Source organism: Podarcis pityusensis (genome assembly GCF_964106645.2).
Source record: "Podarcis pityusensis genome assembly, chromosome: 7".
NCBI classification, from domain to species: Eukaryota; Metazoa; Chordata; class Lepidosauria; order Squamata; family Lacertidae; genus Podarcis; species Podarcis pityusensis.
The window spans coordinates 58,579,743-58,603,206 of NC_138031.1; the positions used below are offsets into that span (position 1 = coordinate 58,579,743).

A 23,464-nucleotide genomic window follows, 5' to 3' on the forward strand; every position below is an offset into this window, starting at 1 on the left:
TGGGCTGCGGGCCAATCATAACGGCAGAAATAAATTGTTCAGGCTTTAAAGTGCCGCAGGACTCTTTGTTATTGTTGTCTGGAAAGGGGAGGGGAAAAACAAGAGGTAGCATTCGAGCTACAATACAGGTTGGGGGCAACGAACGGTCGGAAACCTTTTCAGTTGCATAGCATCGTTTAAGATGCAGTCCCAAATCCACTTACGTAAGAGTAAGACCCAGCGAATTCAGTGGGACTTCTTTGGAACAGAGCCTTCCGTTAGGGCAGGCGCCCGTTTTGTAATCTCCGATGCGGCTTTTTGTTAGTTTGGAAGCCCAGCCACCATGCTAATGGCTGTAGGACCGGAGTCTGACAGGGCTTGGGGTTCGGCTGAAGAGCGGGATCTTGCTCTGCATTTCATCATCACAATTTAAGAGGCATACGACTGGAAGAAACCTCCTGGTGAGCAAGCTGTGCGGCATAGACATGCTGCAACAGTCAGATGATTTCAAAGCCTCCAGAAGCAAAACTGTAAGGGAGGGTACACGAATACCTCCGACTCCACATTAAAATAAACAAGTAGTCAGCAATCGTAAGAACGCAAAAGTTACCCCAAACGCCTTTTAATCTTGATCTTGCGTGTGCGGTGAGTTTGCTCCTAAGAGCCCATTACTAGTTAATGCACCGTGTGCGCTCTTTGTTACTCCAGTAAAAAGAATCGGACTTCCATTTTCGAGTACCTGCTTGCGGGTGACACTGACACAGGCTAACAGGCCGAGCCAGGCGGACCCAAGCCCCTTGATTTTTACACCACGCAGTCCTGTGCACGTTTGTTTACCCGGGGACGAGTCCCACCGTGCCCACTGCGACTTTAACTTATGTCAAGTGGCTGGGACACGTCGGAACTCTGCAAAGGACCGGGGCATAGACGCACTTCGCCCCCACTGGAGACAGCGGGTAACACTCAACACGCAGGCTGCATAGAGTACCCACCCTACCCCACTTGCCCCGTTCGCTTTTCCCCTCGCCACCCCTCTCCCGAGACGGAGATGGTACAGTCCATCCCAGGGCGCCTGCGCAGCGGGTCGCGGGGCGGAGCCTTCCCGTGTGTGTGAGTCAGGCGAGGAGGAGACGCGGCGGTTGCCATTTTGAGGGCTTCTCCGCTCGGGCTGCTGCCGCTGCTTCTTCGCCGCCTTCCGCGCCGCCCGGACCGAGAGACTCGCCTGCGCCATCCTTCGCCTCAGAGGGGACAGGAGCGGGGGCTTCTCTCGCTCTCTTGCCTCTTTCCCGCCGTAGGAGCCTGTAGCGCAGGGACTTTTCCCGGCCCGGCCTCGCTCCGCCGCCGCCTCTTCCTCCTCCTCCTCCTCCTCTCGTCCTTCCTCCCTCCCTCCCGCCGCCTCCGCCGCCACCATTTGCCACCCCCCGGCGGCTCCGGGGCGCCGAGCTTAGGCTATGGGGACCAGGCTGCTGGGACTGAGCAGCGGCAGAGCGGGCGGCCCGGTCACCGTGAACAGCGCAGCGGGGATGGCGGAGCTGGGCGGCTTCTTGGTGGCCTTCTCTTGACATGGCTCCTGCCCGTGCTGCTAGCAGCGCCGCCGCCGCCGCCTCCACTGCTCCACCCGCGCCCGCCGGCTGCGGGTAGCGAGCCAGGCCACGCCACAGTCTCCGGTCCGGTTGGGTGTCTCTTGCCGCCTGAGCCTCCCGCCGCGGGGGCTTCCAAGGAGAGGGGGAGGGAAACCGCCTAATTATTACTATTTTTACGAAGAGGGTGTGCTTGTGTGTGCTTTTTTTGTTTTTAAAAAGCACAACAACTAAACAGCTAATAAAAAAAGGGGGAAGGACGGGTTAGTAATCCTTTTTTCCTTTAATTTTTTTTTTATTTGTTTCCGGGAAAACGCGTTTTTTCCCTTTCCAAATTTATTCAAGTTCGCTGCGACAAAAGCCTCTTTGCAAACTCATTTTTTTCCAATTGAAATTTTTTTGGGCGTGATACTTCCCTTCCTCTCCCTTTTTTTCCCCGCCCCCTTTTTTTCTTCCCCCCTTCCAAGAACCCGAGTTGTTGGTTGTTGACCATGAATGCAAGAGTGAATTCCGGGCCGTAGACTTGAGTGGCCCCCGCTGCGCTGAGCACAGGCCCGCCTCTTCCTCTTGAGCAAGGAAGGGAACAACCCTCGCAAGGAGGCCAATCGCATCAGCCATGCCCAGCCCCAATTAAAGCGGCAGAGGGGAGGAGATTTTTTTTGTCCTGCCCGGGGCTTAGACTGAGGGAAGGAAGGCTAGTGGGGTGGGTTGTAGGCCTCTCCCTCCTAGGGGAGTGCTAGATCGAGAGATCGACTTGGGATTCAAAAGGCCAGATAATCTCCCAAATCTTCCCTCCACCTTTTTATCAATGGCCACCATGATCCCTCTTCTCTCCCACAGCCGCAGCCTCAGGGCAACCATGTGCCTGATGATGAGCAGGATGAAGTTAGAAATGACTCTGCTGTTTTCCAAACTCCTTGCTCCTCTGCAAACCAGCACACTGTTGTCTGTGGTTGATTATTTTGTTGTTGGTAGGGAAACGTCTTACCTCCCAGGACATCCACTCCTGTTCTGCACTCCCTCCTTTGCTTTCTACCAAGTCGAATAATTCTTGAAAAAAGAAAAAGCCAGGCAGCATAGCAATAGCAGAGATCTTGAAAATAATCAGCAGTCATGAATCTGGGCGGGATAGAACACTGTCTTTAATTTCAGTTTTTTGTTTTTTTGGGGGTGGCAGCGTGGGGCAAGAAACCCGCCCAAATGGATTGGGTCCATGCCCGTTATTGCTTTTTATTCTACACACAAATTGTGATAAGATTTTTTTCCCATTCTTGCCCACTTATTCCTGTGGTTTAAACTGTGTATATCAGTGTATTTTCTTCAAATTTCTTTGGGCTTTTGACAATACTGCGCAAACTTTTTGTCCAATGATGTTTGGACTAATAGTTACTTTGTTTTATGACCCCTCTAATAAGACAGTCTTGTAAAACATTTGCCTAAGGTGCATTTTTGGGTTACGCCTGTGTTCTATTGATTCAGTGGTATTAGCAGGAATAAAATGACTTGTTTCTGTTGTACTCGAGTCTTATGAAAAAGGGCCCATAGTTTAGTGAAGGTTTCAAAAGGCTTTAGTACCATCTGTATTACAAAATGGGGGACCCAAACTCCCGGAAGAAACAAGCTCTGAACAGACTTCGTGCTCAGCTTAAAAAGAAAAAAGAATCTCTAGCTGACCAGTTTGATTTCAAGATGTATATTGCCTTTGTATTCAAAGACAAGGTAATTTCCTTTTTGGTTGTTAGCACTCTCAAAATTACAATCCGAGAATGAATGTGGAGAGCATTGTAAAAATCTGTTACACTGTGTTTTCATCATGCCTAGGCTGTAGCTTTGATGTTTAGTTTTGAATCATGATGTTCATTCCTTATGCTGGGTATCTTAACAAAACCTTGCACAGCTTTCAAAATGTGCCATGTGAGAGTTAATACTGCATTATGGGCTATGGTTGTACACAAATCTGGGGAATACGTAAAACTGAATTTTAGAGACTCAGCACTTTGGATTTTAATGGGAGATGCATTTTTGCTTAAGCATGTGCTTCAGCATCCATTTATCTCTAAATTTAGGTTTGCAATAAGTTTAGGGTGTTACCCAGTTCATAGGTTTGCAGTAAGTTTATTTTTCTTAAATTTTAAAAGCATTGTAATGACAGACTGCTTAGAAATGAATGAAATGCAACATGTTCTTTGTTTTCCCTCATTAGAGGAAAAAGTCGGCACTCTTTGAAGTGTCTGAAGTGATACCAGTCATGACCAATAATTATGAAGAAAATATCCTGAAAGGCGTGCGGGATTCCAGCTATTCCTTGGAAAGTTCCATAGAGCTTCTACAAAAGGATGTGGTTCAGCTGCATGCACCCCGCTATCAGTCTATGCGCAGGGTAAAACATTTAATGTTCTGTCATTTTGTTTCAGAGATCAACATTTTAAAAGGCTATTAATGCTGCTAGTAATATTTCTATATCAAAGATCTAGATATAATCAGCCGGATTAAAAGAACTACTTTAGATGTACCCAATGACTTACATGTCTTAGTGGGATTCCCCCCCCCCCCCCTTGAACAGACTGCGCACCAAACCGCTGGTGGAACTTTTGCAGCATAGAGGGGGTTGAAGTGTGGGTATGTGGTTTGACGTTCAGTGTGTCACTGCGTAAGGGTTTTTTGGATTCTGCCTATCAGGTGGTAAATCTGTACAGTGGACCCTCGAGTTACGTACCGCTCTTGATACGTAACTTTCAGGTTGCGAATGTGGCAAACCCGGAAGTGTATACTTCTGGGTTTTGCCATGTGCAGAAGTGCTTTGCGCACTGCGCGTGTGCGCAGAAGCGGTGCCTCCAGTTAAGGACTTTTCAGGTTAAGTACGGACCCCCGGAACGAATTTAATTTGTACCCGGAGGGTCCACTGTATTTGAATATTTAGTATGCTTTGTCTAGTAGACACACTGATTTACTTGGGTCTTTGACATCATCCACCCTATTCTCTTGACTGTCATTTAAGTTATTTTAATGTTGTATTTTTAATTGTAACCCCCCCTAGGACAGGTGGATAATATTAATACTACTGCTAAATAATAATAGTTTTGTTGCTGTTTTGCTCTATTCCTCTTGTATTGTATACATCACTTAGAAACTTCGTTATTAAGTGGAATATAAATTATTTATCTAAGTTTTCATTATCCTGGCCCTCAATATTTTAACAAGTTTGTCTCTTGGTAAAAATAGATGTGAGAAAGAAGCATGGAGAAAAAATTAGAATTGTGGAACTGGAATATTGGCAGAGACATCTCAGATGAATGATTGCTTTATATCTCTTGCAGAAATTCAACATAGTGGCTTAAGTTCTATTCTGAGAGAGGAGGGGCTGCTTCTGTTCACAATTCAGCAGAGGCTTATGCTGGTGGAAGGGGAAGCAACTTTTGCAAAGCCCCTTCCCCCACTGTTCTATAGGGTTTCCTATCCCTCAAACCCTTTTTGCAGGGTGGGAACAAGAATTGCACAGGGAAGTGAGAATTGTAGAAAGCTTCCTCCCATTTCTGGCAGGAGTGTCCCATGAGTGGGAAGGGAATTCCGGATTCAATTCATACCTGTTGAACTGAAACAAAATAGGGAATAAACTCTTAAGCTAAAAATACAGTTATTATAAGCTGTGTTTTTGAATTTAAATATTCTTGATGAAGACAGCAAGACAACATAAAAATGTAAATGTGATAAAAGTGGGTGTATTTGCCGATTGGCATCTAAAAAACTATCCTGAGGACATCATTTTAGTTTGGGCAGTTTTTCAAATCCATAAAGTTCCCATAAGAATTAAATTACTGGGACTGGGTTCCGATTTCCACATTATAAATGTTAATGTAAAGTTAGCAGATAGGCAGGCTGTGTTGTAGTGCTTAAGAATAAAATCCTGTTGTTACCGATGTATGAAAGGTATACAAACCATTTGAATTACAATTATATTTGCTTCTCAAACGTATATATGTGTGTGTGTGTTCTCCCACTAGATTGTTGGGACACTATTAATTTTATTCATGTCCTTAACAGGATGTGATTGGCTGTACGCAAGAGATGGACTTCATACTTTGGCCTCGGAATGATATTGAGAAGATAGTCTGTCTTCTGTTTTCTAGGTGGAAGGGATCGGATGATGAGCCCTTTAGGCCTGTTCAGGTATGATACAGGTCCCAGGCAGAGTGCTACTAAAACCCAAATAAGCCATTAGCACTTTTAATGAATACCACTTTTTCTTGATGGTAGTTATAGTGAATTGTGGTATATTTTTGTAATCATTAAGGTGTTTGTATGATTACAAAAGCAGAATGTTGCCACTGAATGTACCTAAGCAGATGTTTTGAAGTTGCTTAGTTTATTTTGTCTCTTGATTGGTAAACTTGCCAGAAGCTTTTACCAATAAGTATGGAGTACTGCATCTGCGATAATCGTCATTTTTGTTTACATAAAGTTAAATATGGGGTTCTTCAAATGTACTGCCATTAGAAAAGGGGGAGATACTGACGTAATAATCAGTCTAATTTAAACTATATCTCCATTAGCCACAATTTCAAGTTGTTCCTGAGATTTTTCTATTCTGCACTTGGATGCATTGCATATGTGAACCTTGACTTTAGATTGGTGTTCCTTGAACATATTTTATTTAAACTTTTTTGTTACATATACCCCACCCCACCCCACAGGCCAGGTTTGAATTTCATCATGGTGACTATGAAAAACAGTTTCTGCATGTACTGAGCCGAAAGGACAAGACTGGAATTGTTATCAACAACCCTAACCAGTCAGTGTTTCTCTTCATTGACCGACAGCACTTGCAGGTAGCCATCTCCCAGTGCATACCTGTTTTTCCTTATGCTCTTGTTTGCCTCTTTTCTATTATTTAACAGCTGTCTGCTTGGCTTCACTACAGTCAAGAGGCACACATACAACCAGTTTTGTCATGACAGAATGCTAAATGATCAGCATTCCTTTTCTATGGCATAATGTGCAATATGTTCCAAACAGTAAGTTTGTGGGATATACTTTATAAGTATTGAGTTGCTCTGCCTTGAGTGCAGTGAAGCCATCTGATTGGGTGTATTTCTATTAGATTTAGGAACTGAGGTGGTGGGGATTTGCAAGTGTGCATCAGTATCATTTGTCATTAATTGAGATTGTTTCTGCTCGTCCGCTTTTGAAACAATAAGGATTTGTATATGTACTTAAGCGAGAAAAGATGGTACAGGTCCCCAGCTGGAGAAGGCAGATTTTAGAAATCTGGTGATCAATTTATATATTCAGCAAGCATCATAAATTCTTTGTTATGCTTTTATGTTGCACCACCATTAGTTTCATTTTCTGTTGTTTTTGAAAGGATGAGTTGAGGCAATATGTGAAGTTTGTTTTTACACACAGTGCTGTTTATATAATATACTCTGTCCTGAAATAATTTATGTATCTCTTTCCAGACTCCAAAAAACAAAGCTACAATCTTCAAGTTATGCAGCATCTGCCTATATCTGCCACAAGAGCAGCTCACCCACTGGGCGGTTGGTACCGTAGAGGATCACCTCCGTCCTTACATGCCAGAATAGGGTACTGGCCAGCAAAATGGGGAAGATCACAGAATGCAGGAGTGCAGTTTTCACTTTTCTCACCATTTATTCTTTCGGAATAGAAGAAAATGGACACATGTTCAGAACACTATCCATCGTGGAACTTGATCATCCTGGATTGTTTTCTTTTATCATTTGTATCTCAGAACTTTTAAATTTTTTTTAGATGTTTTCTGCATGGACCTTGTGAAAGAGAATGCTCTGCATATTTCTGCATTGTATGAGCATCCTACCAAAATGTGAAACGAAGGGACTGTTATACACTGAAAGAAATGTATCTGAGAGCACAAAGTGATCATATATGGTGGTGTTCCCATTTGTGCTGGTCATGTCCCCTAATATCAGTATTCATAGGGTGAGGAATGAATGTAATGGTGTGAAAGCCATAAGCTTTGCTGTTAACACGATTGTATCAGGTTCATGAATAGGTCTATGGCTTGTTACAGTAGATGGCTAAATGTGGGAAAGAAATCTTTTAAGGAAAAAAGAGCATCTCATTTTGGTGTAGGCATTAATTGCCTCTTTTATTTTGCTTGGCCTTGTTTGAGTTTCCTGGCATTCTCACTTTTGGATCTCTTTCCCCAGTTTGCTGTGTAACTAAATGTAGAGTGTTCTGTTGAGTTGAATACATTTTTACAGACCTGGAGTCTGAAGTAGCCTAAAGCAGCTAAATTTAAGATAGCAGCTGCAGAAACCACGTTGGCAGAGGATTATTATTTTTTTCCTGACAGTTGACTTGTGAACTGTAGGAAATACTGGTTTCCAAAACATTTCTTATGGAAAATCCTCTGAGGTTCTTTTTTGGGGGGAGGGGAGGAATAAAGCAGTTGTGGATTTAATTGTAAAATATTGTTTGGAGTGTCAAAGTTGGTTTTGACAGAACATATTTTGTTTAAGATTGTGCAATGAACATAAGGAAGACTACTGTATAGCTTTGGCAAAGGAAGCTTTGCTTAAAGGGTTGAGTAATTTGACTGAAGTAAATCTGTATAAGCCTACTCCCTTTGGGTAAAACTAGTGCTTATCTGTTTAAAAAAATCTGTATTTAGCTTTTGTTTGGAATTGGAAAAAAATTAAAAAAAAAAATTAGGTGACCAAAGACTTCTACGTTCATTTATTTTAAAAACTTGTAGACCCTAGCTTATGACATGTCATAGCCAACTTTAGGTAGACAAGTCTTTGCATATGACAACAGTTAGATACATCAAAGCGTATTGTATGCAAAATAAGCTGGAGATACCAATTCAAAATCTATTGGCAGTGTTCACATGTAACAATAAATTAAGTTTCCTGGTTTATTATGGATGAGTGGCAGTACACATTCATATTCCTCCCATGAGTGGGCTACACCAGGAAGCTGTGCCTTTCTGTTACATTAGAACCAGGGATTACCTGCTCTTTAACAAGTGATTATCAGGAAGAAAAAAACCATGGCATAAGGTTGGATGGGGTAGTTGCTTGCTAGGGACAAGCAAGCTCTGTGCTCTGGTTTGGACAGAACAGGAAGCAAAGCTTCCTGGTTTGTTTCCTCTAGCAATAGCACAAGTGGAATATTGAGCAAGATCTATCACTATGCTCACAGAAAGCCTGGCTTATAACACGGGCGTTGTATAAATGTAGATTTTCATAAGGTTTCTATAACCAATACATTAAACTTCTATACAAAACATGGCAATTCACATTTGAAACCCAGTTAAAGGGAGAAGTCTTCATAATAAGGTTATAATAATGCATGAAGGATTACAATTTGGATGGGATGGAGAATGTCACATTTCATCAGGCCAGAGGTGTGCACCTAAAATAGCTATTGGGAGCCAGGCTGATGTTACGAAGTACCAAAGGGATTTTTTTCCATTCCCAACCCATTTTAAAGGAGAAAATGTTCTGAGAATTAGCAGAGTATATTTCCTTACAGCACAAGCTTGAGTTCTAACACTACACCCTCAGAAATTAACGTTATGGGCGGGGAACCTTTGCCTCTCCAAATGTTGTTGAACTACAACTCTCATAAGCCTTGACTATTGATCATGTTGGCTGGGACTGATGGGAGACATAGTTCAGCAATATGGAGGGCCGAAAGTTCCCCAGCGCCCCTCTAAGCAGTCCATAGGGAAGGGCCACAGTAAGCAGCACAGCACATGCTTGGCCTCCAAAGGATCCCAGGATCAGTCCACGAAATCTCCAGGAAGGACTAGGTAGGACTCCAGTTTGGAAAGCTGAAGAGCCGCAGCTAGTCAGTGTTAACAATGCTGAGCTAGATGGTCTGACTTAGTACTGTATATATCTCCCTAATGAATCCTGCAAGAGGAATCGCAACACCAAGATCAATATGCAGCAATATAGGTTCTGCCATCAACAAACCACAGTGATCAAAACAGCTAAATTTTGTGAGCCGGCAATGAGAGCTGCTTCTGTCTATTAATACAAATGTCAGCCACGTAACCACACTTCTGAAAGTAGCAGGCATTTTCTATCTGTACTACCACCACCCATTCATTACACCCACAGCCATTCCCCGTTGCTAACTATTTGATTGGCTTCCCTACAGTTTTGCTCTCCCTGCCCCTTCCCTTGCTCAGATCAGGGATCTTTGAAAGCGGGGAAGGATGAGATAAGTGCCAAGCTCAAAGCTGCAAGGAATTGAAATACAATTTCACTCAGGCAGTCCAGATTCTAGAAAGCTTTTAAGAGGAATGAGAACTCTCCAGTGAGAAGGAGCTATCTCACCCCCTGCCACTCCTATCACAGGACATTAGAAGCACTTCACAGAATCTGGGCCAGATTGTTCTAAAGCAACACTAGCAGGCGTGCTGCTGGAATAATTCAAACTCTGCCGCTGTCATCTTCATCCCAACCTCCCAGTTTTGCATCAGTTCTCTTAAGTTTTAATGTCGTTGCTGGTGTTAGGAAGCAAATAGGACCGGCAAGGAATCGGTACTCTGTTGTTGTGCTTTAGTCGTGTCCGACTCTTCGTGACCCCATGGACCAGAGCACGCCAGGCACTCCCGTCTTCCACTGCCTCCCGCAGTTTGGTCAAACTCATGCTGGTAGCTTTGAGAACACTGTCCAACCATCTCGTCCTCTGTCGTTCCCTCCTTGTGCCCTCCATCTTTCCCAACATCAGGGTCTTTTCCAGGAAGTCCTCTCTTCTCATGAGGTGGCCAAAGTACTGGAGCCTCAGCTTCACGATCTGTCCTTCCAGTGAGCACTCAGGGCTGATTTCCTTAAGAATGGAAAGGTTTGACCTTCTTGCAGTCCATGGGACTCTCAAGAGTCTCCTCCAGCACCATAATTCAAAAGCATCAATTCTTCAGCAATCAGCCTTCCTTATGGTCCAGCTCTCACTTCCATACATCACTACTGGGAAAACCATAGCTTTCACTTTGTTGGCAAGGTGAAGTCTCTGCTTTTTAAGATGCTGTCTAGGTTTGTTAGAAAGCAAATAGGACCGGCAAGGAATCAGTACTCTATAGGCGCACAATTCTGATGGTTGTAATAGACTGCAGCCACTTGGTTGCAAGTTTGTGGTGCAAATCTACCAAACCCACAGCAATGAAGGCAGCCTGGGAATACAGCTCCTTGAGGGCATGAGGCCTTTCCCAACCTTGGGCCCCCAAATATTGTTGGACTACAAACCCCATCATCCCTAACCAGCAGGAGCAGTGGTGAGGGATGATAGTAAAGTTGCCTAATGATCGAGAACCAGACGGACTGCCTTATGAATCTTTGCGCCACCAGGAAAGGCGACCATTAGACCCTTGGGGATTTCAAATTACAATTTCCCACCAAGCTAACAATCTGCTCCTGGCCCAGTTTTAACACCAAAAGCAACAGTGTCTTGTAGCACCTTAAAGACTACCAGATTAGTTACCGTATTTTTCGCTCTATAAGATGCACCAGACCATAAGACGCACCTAGTTTTTGGAGGCGGAAAACAAGAAAAAAAAATATTCTGAATCTCAGAAGCCAGAACAACAAGAGGGATCGCTGCGCAGCGAAAGCAGCGATCCCTCTTGCTGTTCTGGCTTCTGGGATAGCTGTGCAGCCTGCATGCTCTCCATAAGACGCACACACATTTTGCCTTACTTTTTAGGAGGGAAAAAGTGAGTCTTATAGAGAAAAAAATACGGTATTACATAAGCTTTTTTTTGGATTCCAGCCCACTTCAAGGAGATGCATGTACTACTGTATACACAGTTGGCAGGTATAATATGGGCATCGTCAAGATGGAGGAAGTTAACCTGAATCATTACTTGTTGGGGGGGGCACTTAAATTCACACAAATTTGTGCATGTAGCACTAAATCACAATTTAATGTTAGCAGGCCAATAAATGTGCAGTGAATGATCATTTACAATAGCGGTATTTGGTGATAACATGATTGTTCTGGTTCTGCTGTGCTAATTCAGCAACTATAGTTGGAGAACTTCCCAACTTCCCGGCTTGTCAATCAGTGTGAACCAGGAGTTGTTGTTTTTTTTAAAAAAAACTAGTCAACTGCAAAACAAGGCAATGCCAAACCTCCAGTAATAAAGCTAGCTTGTTTAAACCAGAGTTTGTCGTTAAGAATTCATAGTTCATACTTAAATATAAGCAAAATGGAACCACGGGTTATTTCTTATTCCAGACCCATAGAAGGATGGATGGAGGGGGCAAACAGAAGCCTGGGGCTTGGCTCACAGAGGCTCATGCAAGAAAACGAAATCATTGTTTAGTGTTTTTTCCAAGCTGGCCCGTTGTGAATAAATTTGAACTTTGCAGAGAAATGTCACATAGTAGATCCAATATAATTTTTGGACAGGACATAAGTGGGTGCATTATGCCCTCAAACCAATTTTTTCTCCTATGCTCTATCCTGATTGTAATTAGCAGTAAACACTCTCCATTTACATAATTGTCCCAAAAACACAAGAGGAAGAACTACTCCATAAAAAAGATTAAATATTAATAAAAGACCACAAAATCCAAATTAGCTAAACCTCATTGGACAAGGTGAACATTGACTCTCATTATAAACATCTGTAATGATACAATCAGACTGGCCTCCTTTGACTAGTTCCATAATGAAGGTACCATGCTTGATCAATATCTGCATACTTCCACTTCCACCTCAGATGGTCTCCAGAGCAATCCTAATAGACATAAGGGCCCATAAATTATAGCTTTGACATACATCAAAATAAGAATATAAAGGCATTCTGTGATATGCCTCCAAAGTAAGTTTTCAGAACTAGAAAACACCCACAACTTTTTTAGTTGTGAGAGCCCCTTTGTAGGCCAATAGTGCAATCCTACATATATCTACTCAAAGGTAAGTTCCACTAAGTTCAATGGGGCCAAATCCTAGGTGAGTATAGGACTGTAAAGGTAAGGTAAAGGTAAAGGACCCCATGACAGTTAAGTCCAGTCAAAGGCAACTATGAGGTTGCAGCGCTCATCTCGCTTTCAGGCCAAGGGAGCTGGTATTTGCTTTCAGGTTGAGGGAGCAGCGTTTGTCCACAGTTAGTTTTCTGGGTCATGTGGCCAGCATGACTAAACTGCTACTGGCGCATGGAGGACCGTGACAAGTGCCAGAGCGCAAGGAAACACCGTTTATCTGCAGCAGTACCTATTTATCTACTAGCACTGGCATGCTTTCAAACTGCTAGGCTGGCAGGAGCTGGGACAGAGCAACGGGAGCTCACCCCATCGCGGGGATTCGAACCACCGACCTTCTGATCAGCAAGCCCAAGAGGCTCAGTGGTTTAGACCACAGGATCCTGTATTCTAAATCAACTGGGGGGCGGAATACACACAAGCAAGTTTACAAAACCAAGTTTATTGAAAACTGTTGAGTTGTCACCATACTGAACTTCCTTTTAGCACAGGGTTCATGCTTTAAATTCATTATTTTGGGAGGAAAAGTACCCTTTTGAGATCAATTCACTTTATACATTGTTCAATAATATCTACAAATTAACAGAGGAGAAAGTAGTAGTTTATGCTTAGTTTGGCAATCATTCACCACTGAATTCAAAGTATGCACTGGTCAGTCCAAAGGCTTTGGCTGAAAAGAGCAACACAGAAGTCATCTGCAAACATTCTCAGCCACCCATCTGCAAAGAGGAGGACTCCTTCAATTTGCAGAAGGGACTGAGATTTCACAGAGACTTCTTGCTGGAGTAACCATGTGTGTACATGTGCACACAAGAGGCAATTTTCACCAATTCCTCCTTTCCTCCTGCAGCCCTTGGCACCACCTCTCATGCTGTTCTGGAGGCTTCCTCAGCCATTGAAAGCAGAAACCACCCCATCACCACTCCTTCTTTCAATGAAAACATCCTGGAGGCAGAGGCCTACCCCTGGGGACTCTGAACCCATCCCAACCCAAAAGCACCAGCATCAGAACCTCTTCCACAAATGGTTCCCAGGTTTCAGATGCTGGAACACTTGAGTTCAGACAGTTTTATCCATCTTTTCTTTGTATCTTTCTCTTCAGGGCTTCAGAAATCAAACCAGTATTAATCAGAGCAACACATTTTTTTTCCTGTCAACGACAAACTGTTGCTATTTACATTTGTATCCTGCTTCCTGGCGCATGCACACACAGCATCCCTTCCAATCCCCAAGAGATGGCTTACAACAAAATACACATGGAATAATAAACATGAACTTGAACCATCACCTTAGTTTACATGAACATTAAGGAGGATTCAGGTAGTGATATTTCACCTCTAGTGGCTTTACCTAAGAAAGTGTTTTGCTCAGTTAATCCATTCTCATCTTTACTGTATTGCTTTGTTTGACTTACTTCCATAAAGTAATGCTACCCCATTCTTTTTCTTCTAGGCCCAAAGCTTCCTTCTGTGACTATCCCAGGTATTTGGTATGCCTCCCTTGGGCTATCAATTTCCCTGTCGCCTTGTTTCTTAAGTCCACATTGGCAAAGGCCAGTGTTCTTCCTTGCTTCAGAATCTCCGCAGTGATCTGGATTTCGTCTCCCATCTTAGCTGCTGACATGTAGCTTGAATTTGGAAAGGGGGGGGAGAGAGAAAGAATCCTTACATTTATGGTTCATCTCTCCTTCAAGGAGCTCAAGACAGCATATAGGGTTTGCTTCCCTCATTTTATCCTCACAACCACCCTGTGAGGTTCAAAACTTATCTGATAACCCACCCCTCTACTTTTAACTACCATATTTTTTGCTCTATAGGACGCACTTTTTCCCCTCCAAAAATGAAGGGGAAATGTGTGTGCGTCCTATGGAGCGAATGCAGGCTTTCGCTGAAGCCTGGAGAGCGAGAGGGGTCGGTGCGCACCGACCCCTCTCGCTCACCAAGCTTCAGGCAGCTATCCGCAAGCCTTCGGAGCACAGCAGGAGTTCCCGCTGCGCTCCGAAGGCTTGCGGATAGCAGCCTGCAGCCCGGGGAGTGCCGCGCCAACTCCCGCTGCGCTCCCCGGGCTTCAGACAGCAATCCGCAAACCTTCGGAGTGCGCCCCCAGCCCCACAAGCTCCGGGAGCGGCAGCAAGGCTGCACGCAACCTTGCCGCCGCTCCCGGACCTGTTCTGGAGGCTGGGGTCGGGGGAAGCTCGGGCTTCCCCCGCCCTAGCCCCGCGGCTAAAAACGAAGCCAAGACAGCGAGCGGGATCCATCCCGCTCGCTGTCTTGGCTTCTGCCAAAGCTGTGCGCAGCCTCTCCCAGCAGGAGAGGTTGCACCCGGCTAAAGAGGAAGCCAAGACAGCCAGCGGGATGGATCCCGCTCGCTGTCTTGGCTTCTTTGCTCTTTGGGGCTGGGGGGGGCGGTTCTTTATTTCTCCTCCTAAAAACTATGTGCGCCCTATGGAGCGAAAAATACGGTAATATAAGCCACGTAAGTTGCAGAGTCAAGGCCCAATTAAACGAAAGCGGGCACTGAAATAAATCTCGGATTTTGTCATACGTACGTAATATTCATATCCACACTGACTCCAGGTGCTGCTCTTTCGGTGTGCAACAAAGCAGCGGTTGACACAACATCTACCAGAGTTGCTGTCAATCCTCCATGAAGAATCCCGCCTCGGTTTGTGTGCTCCTCTTCCACTTTCATTTCACAGACAACTTTTCCAGGACTGGCAGAAAGAACTGTCATCTGGGAGCAGAGTGGGTGAGAGAAGAAAAGTCCCATTCCATTAAGCTTCAGTAGGTTTTCTACAGGATACTAAACTGAAATTAAATGCTTGCTTTTTAAAATCTAAAATGCACATATGTTGCCTTTTGGCCTCCAAAACGGCGAACAGTAGGAGAAAACAAGTGAAACCAGCAACAAAATAAGGTTGAAGTGTGCCGGTTTTTCCCTCAGGGTACCAACCATTCAGTGGTGCCCTTTTCAAGCATACTCCATTCTAGTTCCCTCCTCAGTGTTTTTCTGCTGTTTTTCACCCAATCCAAAGGTCAGCCAACATTCTGGACCCACTGAACTTGCTCAGTCTTCCTACACACCAGAAACCTAAAGCACATGACCTGCCCCAAAGAATCATGGGAGCTGCAGTTTACCACTACGCTTCCCAGCTCCCTTAAACTACTTTGCCCAGGATTCTGTGGGGAGGTCATATGCATTAAATGTGCTTTCAAACCGCTTCCAATTATTTCTTCCCTTTTTCAAAAAGGAAATTTCAAGTTTCAGTAAGCATATGTTACAAATAGTGCTTATTTTTAATTTCCACAATAAGCAATTTGATTGGCTGAAACCGGCTGGGGCATTTAGGACCAGAGGCGTAGCAAGGTCAGGTGGTACCTGGTGTGAAAATTTTTTTGTCACCCCCCCCCATTGCAATTTTAGGAAGGTGGCCCAGAGTTGCGCAAATCCGACCAACGATCACATAAAGCCGTGTCAACACCGCGGGGCGTATTTGCGCAATCGGTGGTCGGATTTCTGTGATCGGTGGGCGGCACTGGCACCCCCGCGAAAATCCGACCGCCAATTGCATTAAACTGCCAGGGATGCAAGCGCCACCCGTCGGGGTGTGTGTGTGTGTGTGTGTGTGTGTGTGTGTCAGGCTGATTATTGGGTGTATTTGCTCAATCAGTGGGCGGATTTTCATGACGACGATCGTGTCAATCGCAGAAATCTGCCTGCCCACCGGGCGTGCAAGCGCCACCACATCAATCCGCCCGGGGGGGGATTTTGTCAGCCCCCCTAGGCATGACACCTGGGGCAGACCACCCCCCCTTGAGATGCCCTTGTTTAGGACCAGGTGACCTTTAAACCAGTGCAATTTCTATGTAAACAATCTAGTTAGGACACACCCAATAGTCACAGAGCTTCTCTGAACAGAGTGAAGTAAGATCATTGGGAAGCCACCACATAACCCCGCCCCCGCCCCCAGTATATAAGTGAACGGTAGAGAAGGTAGTTTGCAATCTAAAGCAGTATTACTGAGGACCTCTCTCAGGAACACTGTAAACCTACGTTTTTTCTTTTTTCCAAATACTTTTTATTGCTTTTTTGTAACAACAACAAATAAAATAAATACTCTTACATTCAAAAATTGTAAACCTACGTTTTTTCAAGCGCCAATAGGCCCAGAATGTTCACCCCCTGCACAACTTTGCTGCCCTATTCAAGGTGACCCTGGAAAGTCAGTAACACATTACACACACAGGGTAGGGAACCTCAGCAAATCCCCTCCCGCGCTTACCTTATTCAGCACCCGATCAAATCCGGGAGACTCCAGAAGCATTTTCACCACCGCGCGGAGAGACTGGATCTTAAGGTGACTCATGATTCAAAGTTCCGACCTTCTCTCGAGCAAGGCGCTATAGCCAGGCTTCTCACTAATGCAGTCAAGTAGTTGGGGGATCTCGGAGTTGCGGACAACACGAGGCAATTGCAAAGATGCAGGAGCCCTGAGCAGCAAATTGGCCCTTCGGAGCTCAGCGCCGGCCCTGGAGAACTGGAGGAACGTCTCTTGACAAGCCCCGCCTCCCTCGCTCGCTCCCAGCGTTCTAAAACTTGCTACTCCGCGTTCCATTCGCCGAACGTTCGCCGCCTTCGCCGAATCCCCGCCCACGGCGCCTACCCTTTCACCTCCCAGCAATCGGGTCGGGCTGCTAAGCGGGCGGGCGAGCGCAGTAGCTTCAAGTGCCTTGCCCGTGCTGCGCCTGCGCGACATTTGAGCTTCGAGGGGCGTGGATTTGCAGAAGCTGGAAAACCGGTGGTGGTCCTGAAAGAAAACAGGGAGCGCGAGCTTTGAAAAAAAAAAAAAAAAGCCCAACAACAAGAACTCACAAACAGGCAGATGGATGTGGGCAGCGTTGCTCAGGGGGTGGAGCAGGCGACCCCGGAGGAGAGGACGCCGGAGCAGCAGCTGCAGCCTTCCAAGGAGGAGGAAGAGAAGGAAGAAGAGAAGCGCAGGAAGCTCCTATGTTTGGAATTTGCCTCCATCAGCGGCAGCGATCTAGCCGTTGCTCAGTGCTACCTGGCAGAGAATGACTGGGATATGCAGGTATGCCCTCGCTTCCCGTTTTAAGCACGTGCTTTATAGATCCCGGCGCATGATCCTAGCACACAATCAAACTCTGCCTTTTGGGCCTTTGTTGTTTGTTTGTTTTTGCAGAGAGCGCTGAATTCCTATTTTGAGCCGCCTCTTGAGGAGCAACCTATGGACGCGATGCCAGAGCCTCTCCCGCTGGAGGGGACCCTGTAAGTCTCCTGCCCCTGTAACTCATCCCTCTCAAGAAGACCTCGGGGTTAAAAAATCGATTCCCGCTTGTGTACAGATGCATGGGGGCCATATTGGTGCAATTGGACGGTGGTGCTGTCAGGGCAGTTATGTCAGAGGGGTTAAGATCCCCTCCCAGCCACGAGTTCCCCGGGGTGACCATGGGCTAATCTCTATTCTCTTAGCCTAGCCCACCTCATTCTCTTTGGAAGAGCATCACCTGCCTGCTGCCTTTACTCTACAATAGTACAGGGTGAGTCCTTTAAAAGAGGCCCAGTGGATACAGAGTATAGTGGTACCTTGGGTTACAGAAGCTTCAGGTTACAGACTCTGCTAACCCAGAAATAGTACCTTGGGTTAAGAACTTTGCTTCAGGATGAGAACAAAAATCGCACAGTGGTGGTGCAGTGGGAGGCCCCATTAGCTAAAGTGGTACCTCAGGTTAAGAACACTTTCAGGTTAAGAACGGACCTCCGGAACAAATTAAGTTCTTAACCTGAGGTACCACTGTACACATGTTCCACTGGGACTCACCCTGTATATGCCTCTGTAAGACATCCTAGTGGTATAATCATTAATATCTCTTGCACTTGGCTTGCCTGGCCCTGCCCAGGGGAATGGTCGGTAGTGTAGTCAAGTCTCTAAATAAGGGCTGGCTCCAGCAATTCTCCAGTTTTTAAGGCTTCCACAATGCCCATAAAGTAGCATTGTTTCAGGTCATTGTGGAAAACTTACATGTTGGTTCCCTCTGAGACCTGCCATTTAAATTCCTTCCCATGCCCCAGAGTTCTGCCAAACCAAGGGTGCCCTGGGGCACATTAGTGCTGTGTTTACATGCCTGCTGAGCACTTGGAAAAATGAAACTGAGTGGGAGAAAGGGGCAGGCTGCAGGAGTGGCCTCTGCTGCTAAGGTCCTAATCCAGATGGCAGTAACCTGTATCTGACCTACCTGGTACCTTCATAAACCGGCTCCACTATGTCAAGCTGAAAGTAAAGCCGTTTTCACAGCTGGCCAGCATCTCAGAATACCTTTATTGAAAATATGAATGAGGAAGCAATCCCAAGTATGGGAAGCCAGAGTAATTTACATAATTAAGTGAAGCTAGCGTAGGGTATGCCAGATCCAAAGTCCGCTCAGGACTTTGAGCAAGCCTAAGACTGGCAGAAGGGAAATAAGTCTTTAATATAAAGTCTGATTTATGCCACTCTGCCATTGCTTTGGGTTGCCAAGTTGCTTGACTGAGCTGAACCAAGTTAGGATCCAGCATATGTGCCCCCTTCCAGGTCCTCCCCCACCCCACCCCAGAACGCCTATTTTTCAGGGCTGCTGTAAGTTCTGCTGGTTTTGGCTTGTCGTCAGCTGAGCTGGGATGAGACATTTACACCAGCATATCTCTGACTGAGCTGGGGTTGCTGACATGCCATTTTAGCCCAACTGAACTGGAAATCTACTAGCTGAACTGGGGACCTGCCACATCCTAACTCTCTCATTCTGGTGGATCTAGGGTTAGGATTACACCCTTTGCCATTCTTCACCTTTGGTCCAATAACTCATTGCTGTTATTTCTATTGCATGCATTCTCTTGCTGCAGTGCAGTGGTTAAGAGTTATGCATGATATCTTAGTTTTGAGCTGGGTGTTTGTCTTATTATTACTGGTTTCATTAGGGCTTGGATTATACAGTTGTATTATACAGTGTTTTATTATTTTATGATGGAAGCCAGCTTCAGAGTTTTATTTTTAAAGGTGGCTTATCAATATAATAAGTAACTTGTGTCTGTGTTTTCTAGCATTGACCTAACAGATGATTCAACCGCCGGTAAAGTTTCTGCTGCTGTTAAAGAGGCGGGTCTTAGCCCCAAAGAGGATGACAGCACATTTTCTTTAATTACCTGGAATATAGATGGCCTGGATTTAAAAAACCTGCAAGATAGGGCACGAGGAGTTTGCTCCTATCTCGCTTTGTAAGTATCTATCACAGCGGTCCTATGGTACCTTATTAGAGTGTCAGCCTAATTAAAATCATTGGGATTTATTTCAAAGTAAGCAAGATTGGGATGCACTTTTTTAAAAATCAGAATATTTCTACTATGCCATTTTTTTTCTTTTACACTTATCTGAATTGTAGAGCTGCCAAGAATATGTAAGCCAGCCTTGCCCAGTCTTGTGCCTCTAGATTTTTCTTTATGGCTACTCCTTTTGCATACAAACAGTTATATCTCAAGAGACAAATCTCAGGTTCATTACACTTCCTTGTGTTGCTTGTGCATTTGATTCCATAACTATATTTTTGCACAACCCTATGCGTGTTTGCATTGCATTGCAGCCATAATGTTATGAAGCAAGGCCAGTTGTTGCTTTTTACAGTAATTAAATAAGTTAAGAAGAGCACTGTAGGATCATTGTATAGTAAACAGCTTATCTGTTACAGTATGTTGCTTTATGTTCCATTACACATTCCGCTTTCTCATTTAGGTACAGTCCAGATGTGGTATTTCTACAGGAGGTTATTCCTCCAGTTTTATCCTATCTACAGAAGAGAGCCGTCAGTTACACAATTATTCCAGGTAAAATGAAGTTACAGTAATTTCTATACATTTTTAGTGGAGTAGCTGTGTTAGTCTGCTGCAGCAAGAACAATCAGAGTCTTGTGGAACCTTAAAGATCTATTTATTATGGTATAAGCCTTCATGGACCACTTGATTGGAAAAACAGTAAAAACCTCAATGGTTTATTGTCATATTTCAAACAGTGAAAATCCGGACAGCTTTTTTTAGTTTTGCCCAAAGATGTTGAGCTTTTTTGGCAAATTTGAAAAAAAAGAAAGTAGTTTTTGAGCTATTTTTAAGGAAAATCACCTAAACAACACTGCTGACATGGATTATCATATGTCCAGAATTTCCCAGACATTTTCCACGATTTCCCCCTGGACCCTGCTTCTGACTGCACTATTCTGGATATGTCCTGGAAAGTCCAGACATATGGCAACCTTAGATTTACATAACATAAAAATAACATAAACTACAGAGTTGTATATCTGAAAGTTGTTCCATCATTTCCAGGATGTCTGCCTACGCAACAGGATTTCCTCCGCCCCCCCCCAATGCCCCATCAAATCTGCTCTGAAGGGTTGGGGGAACCCTGAGAATAGATAAGGTGGGCAGGGAGAGGGTGTCCAGTTGCACAGGTGATAATCCATGCACTAAGGATGACTTTGATGGATACAACCCATACTTTAGTAGTCTAAACAAGGCCACTGTCTTTTATTATATGGAATTTCTGAAGGAGACATCATTGTTGTTGACCTTTCCTTTTTCTGTGTTTCTCTCTTCAGGTAATACTGATGGTTATTTTACAGCCATAATGTTAAAAAAATCAAGAGTCAGAGTTTTAAAAGAAGAAATAACACCTTTCCCTACCACCTCCATGATGAGAAATTTATTGGCAGTACATGTAAGTGAGTTCTTGCATTTATTTATTTTTTGTTCTAAAGGACCTCCATACACACTGCCCAGGCTTGTGCCCAGGAGAGGTCACTTTGGTGCTGCTAACGCAGCAAAAACATGGGAGGCAGCAGTTATGAGTTACCGTTCTCTGCAGCCACAGCAGGTGCTGTGATTCTCCAGTGGTTTGACTTCACTCCTGGAAGTGCAGTCCATTGTCTCTTGAGACAGACGGATGCCATCAACTGCATAAATGCACCAGAAGCAAAGTAGCCTAAAGTCAATAAAGAAGTGCTCTCTTCCCTCAGCCCATCATCTTAAAATGTCTCTATTGTGGATTAAAATTTGGCCCCGACAAAGCTATTAACTAAAAGGTTAGTTGATTGATTAAAGCAGTTATAGCCACAGCCCTACCTGTTTGTTATCATGTTAGTCACAACAGTGACCCAGGCTAGGCACTGTACAGAAGAAACCAGAATTGGCAAGATCTATACAAGGGTCCTTGTCATCTAGGAAAAGCTCCACCTTTATGTTGTCGAAATATGGGGGACAGCATACGGGAGAATTAACTGTTATTGTAAAGAAAGGTCTTGCTGCACTTAGCCCCGTGCAGAAAATGTAGTTTTATGCATCTTGTTCTTTCACGAGAAATTGCTGTAAAGAGTGGTGAAATCCTACTGCTGTGGCAGACCGTCACATGCAGAAAATGTTGCTTTATGCTTTATCTCTCTCTCTTCTTCATAGGCAACCATATCTGGCAATGACCTCTGCCTTATGACTTCGCATCTGGAGAGCACTAAGGGGCATAGCGAAGAACGCTTGAATCAGTTGAAACGGGTGCTTGCCAAAATGACGGAGGCTCCAGAGTCCACTACTGTGATTTTTGGAGGAGATACAAATCTCAGAGACAAAGAGGTGAACTGGAGCAAAACTCCTTAGTTGTGTTGTGTTTATTTGTAACTCCTTTCCTCATCTCCTAAAAATAACAGTTGCTTTCCCCACATATCACTTACGTGGGCTTTCCCCACCTCTGGTGACACAATTCCCCTTTGCCTATATATATTTTTAAACACAGGTTTTATTAAGGATTTTCAAGAACATGCATACAGAAAAGAAGAAAACAAATCATTCAGCAATAATCAGCAGTTGTCTTGCAAAATATTGACAACAAAGTAGACCTGACTAGCAGTAAGGAGCAATGAATTAAAGCATAAAACTACACAGTTCCCTTGTACTAAGTGATTAAACAAAGCCAGGGTAGCTATTTATTTCAGATAACACGTTTCTGAATTAGAACAGTGTTGCTAAGGAGCAGTGATGGTGCTTCACAACAAAATTGGTGGCTCTCCCAGTGAACCATATAAGAAGTGAAAAAATCAATCCATGGCTCATTTTTGAAAGCTGATTATTGGTAGTATATTTATAGTACACTATTAACGCTTTCTAATTTTCTCCCCATCAGGTTGCTAAGTTTGGTGGTTTGCCTGACAGCATTCTGGATGTTTGGGAATTCTTGGGCAAGCCAGAACATTGCCGCTACACGTGGGATACAAGCCAAAACACTAACTTGGATGCGCGTTACAAGTGCAGATTGCGGTTTGATCGCCTCTTCCTCCGAGCTGCTTCTGCTGGCGGACAAATGGTTCCTAAGAGTTTGGATTTAATTGGGTTGGAAAAACTGGACTGCGGCAGATTTCCTAGCGATCACTGGGGTCTGCTTTGCAATTTTGATGTGGTGCTATAAAGGGGGGGGGGCGATTTCCACGCTGTGTATGAAAGACACTGTTATAACCTTTCCTACCCCCGGCCACATCCTGCTGTATTTTAAACCAATTCTGGAATTGGTTCAAATTTATACGCTTCAGTGGTAATACACTAATCCATGCGTTACTGGAATCCTTGCCCAGTGAAAGGGCGGGGAGAAGACTTTTAAATGTATACTCTTAAATTCATTCCAGTTTATAGGTACTCCAGGATATATTTCCCTTCCAAGTTTCAATTCCAGTGCAAAATAGATAAATGAAAATGCTAGCCATATAATACTGTTTCAGTCTTCAGTTGAATAAAGAATAATTCAACACACCTTTCCATAATCTTATATTGAACTCAATAAAGGTAGGCTTGAAGGATTTTTTTATTTAAACCACTGTTTTCAGGTAGCCAATTTGGAAAAATAGC

At 44.3% G+C, this 23,464-nt stretch overlaps 3 protein-coding genes across 3 annotated transcripts; 2 read left to right on the forward strand and 1 right to left on the reverse strand.

Annotated features, from left to right (window-relative positions):
- The first annotated feature begins 1,101 nt into the window (after positions 1–1,101).
- Positions 1,102–8,261, forward strand: LOC308481666 (uncharacterized protein C6orf62 homolog). The gene is made up of 5 exons (XM_081014305.1): positions 1,102–3,278; positions 3,763–3,939; positions 5,601–5,726; positions 6,251–6,385; positions 7,016–8,261. Exons 1-5 carry the CDS (start codon positions 3,150–3,152, stop codon positions 7,139–7,141), a joined length of 693 nt encoding a protein of 230 aa, XP_080870431.1. The 5' UTR covers positions 1,102–3,149; the 3' UTR covers positions 7,142–8,261.
- A 4,699-nt stretch (positions 8,262–12,960) lies between these two features.
- On the reverse strand, positions 12,961–17,077 carry ACOT13 (acyl-CoA thioesterase 13). Its single transcript, XM_081014334.1, has 3 exons — positions 16,821–17,077; positions 15,087–15,271; positions 12,961–14,165 (listed from the first exon to the last, which is right to left on the reverse strand). Exons 1-3 carry the CDS (start codon positions 16,902–16,904, stop codon positions 14,012–14,014), a joined length of 423 nt encoding a protein of 140 aa, XP_080870460.1. The 5' UTR covers positions 16,905–17,077; the 3' UTR covers positions 12,961–14,011.
- Positions 17,078–17,282: 205 nt separating this feature from the next.
- TDP2 (tyrosyl-DNA phosphodiesterase 2) lies at positions 17,283–23,368 on the forward strand. Its single transcript, XM_081014272.1, has 7 exons — positions 17,283–17,627; positions 17,739–17,824; positions 19,634–19,807; positions 20,319–20,410; positions 21,178–21,296; positions 22,031–22,201; positions 22,749–23,368. Exons 1-7 carry the CDS (start codon positions 17,421–17,423, stop codon positions 23,028–23,030), a joined length of 1,131 nt encoding a protein of 376 aa, XP_080870398.1. The 5' UTR covers positions 17,283–17,420; the 3' UTR covers positions 23,031–23,368.
- The last annotated feature ends 96 nt before the right edge of the window (positions 23,369–23,464 follow it).

Bases quoted from the DNA above. Each gene is read 5' to 3' on its own strand.
- LOC308481666 (XM_081014305.1), top strand. From the start codon at position 3,150: ATGGGGGACCCAAACTCCCGGAAGAAACAAGCTCTGAACAGACTTCGT. The intron at 3,279-3,762 runs GTAATTTCCTTT...TTCCCTCATTAG, and splicing joins CCTTTGTATTCAAAGACAAG to AGGAAAAAGTCGGCACTCTT. The intron at 5,727-6,250 runs GTATGATACAGG...CCCACCCCACAG, and splicing joins AGCCCTTTAGGCCTGTTCAG to GCCAGGTTTGAATTTCATCA.
- ACOT13 (XM_081014334.1), bottom strand. From the start codon at position 16,904: ATGAGTCACCTTAAGATCCAGTCTCTCCGCGCGGTGGTGAAAATGCTT. The intron at 15,272-16,820 runs GTAAGCGCGGGA...CTCTGCTCCCAG, and splicing joins TTGATCGGGTGCTGAATAAG to ATGACAGTTCTTTCTGCCAG. The intron at 14,166-15,086 runs GTACGTATGACA...TCCAAATTCAAG, and splicing joins AGTGTGGATATGAATATTAC to CTACATGTCAGCAGCTAAGA.
- TDP2 (XM_081014272.1), top strand. From the start codon at position 17,421: ATGGATGTGGGCAGCGTTGCTCAGGGGGTGGAGCAGGCGACCCCGGAG. The intron at 17,825-19,633 runs GTAAGTCTCCTG...TGTGTTTTCTAG, and splicing joins CTCCCGCTGGAGGGGACCCT to CATTGACCTAACAGATGATT. The intron at 22,202-22,748 runs GTGAACTGGAGC...TCTCCCCATCAG, and splicing joins CAAATCTCAGAGACAAAGAG to GTTGCTAAGTTTGGTGGTTT.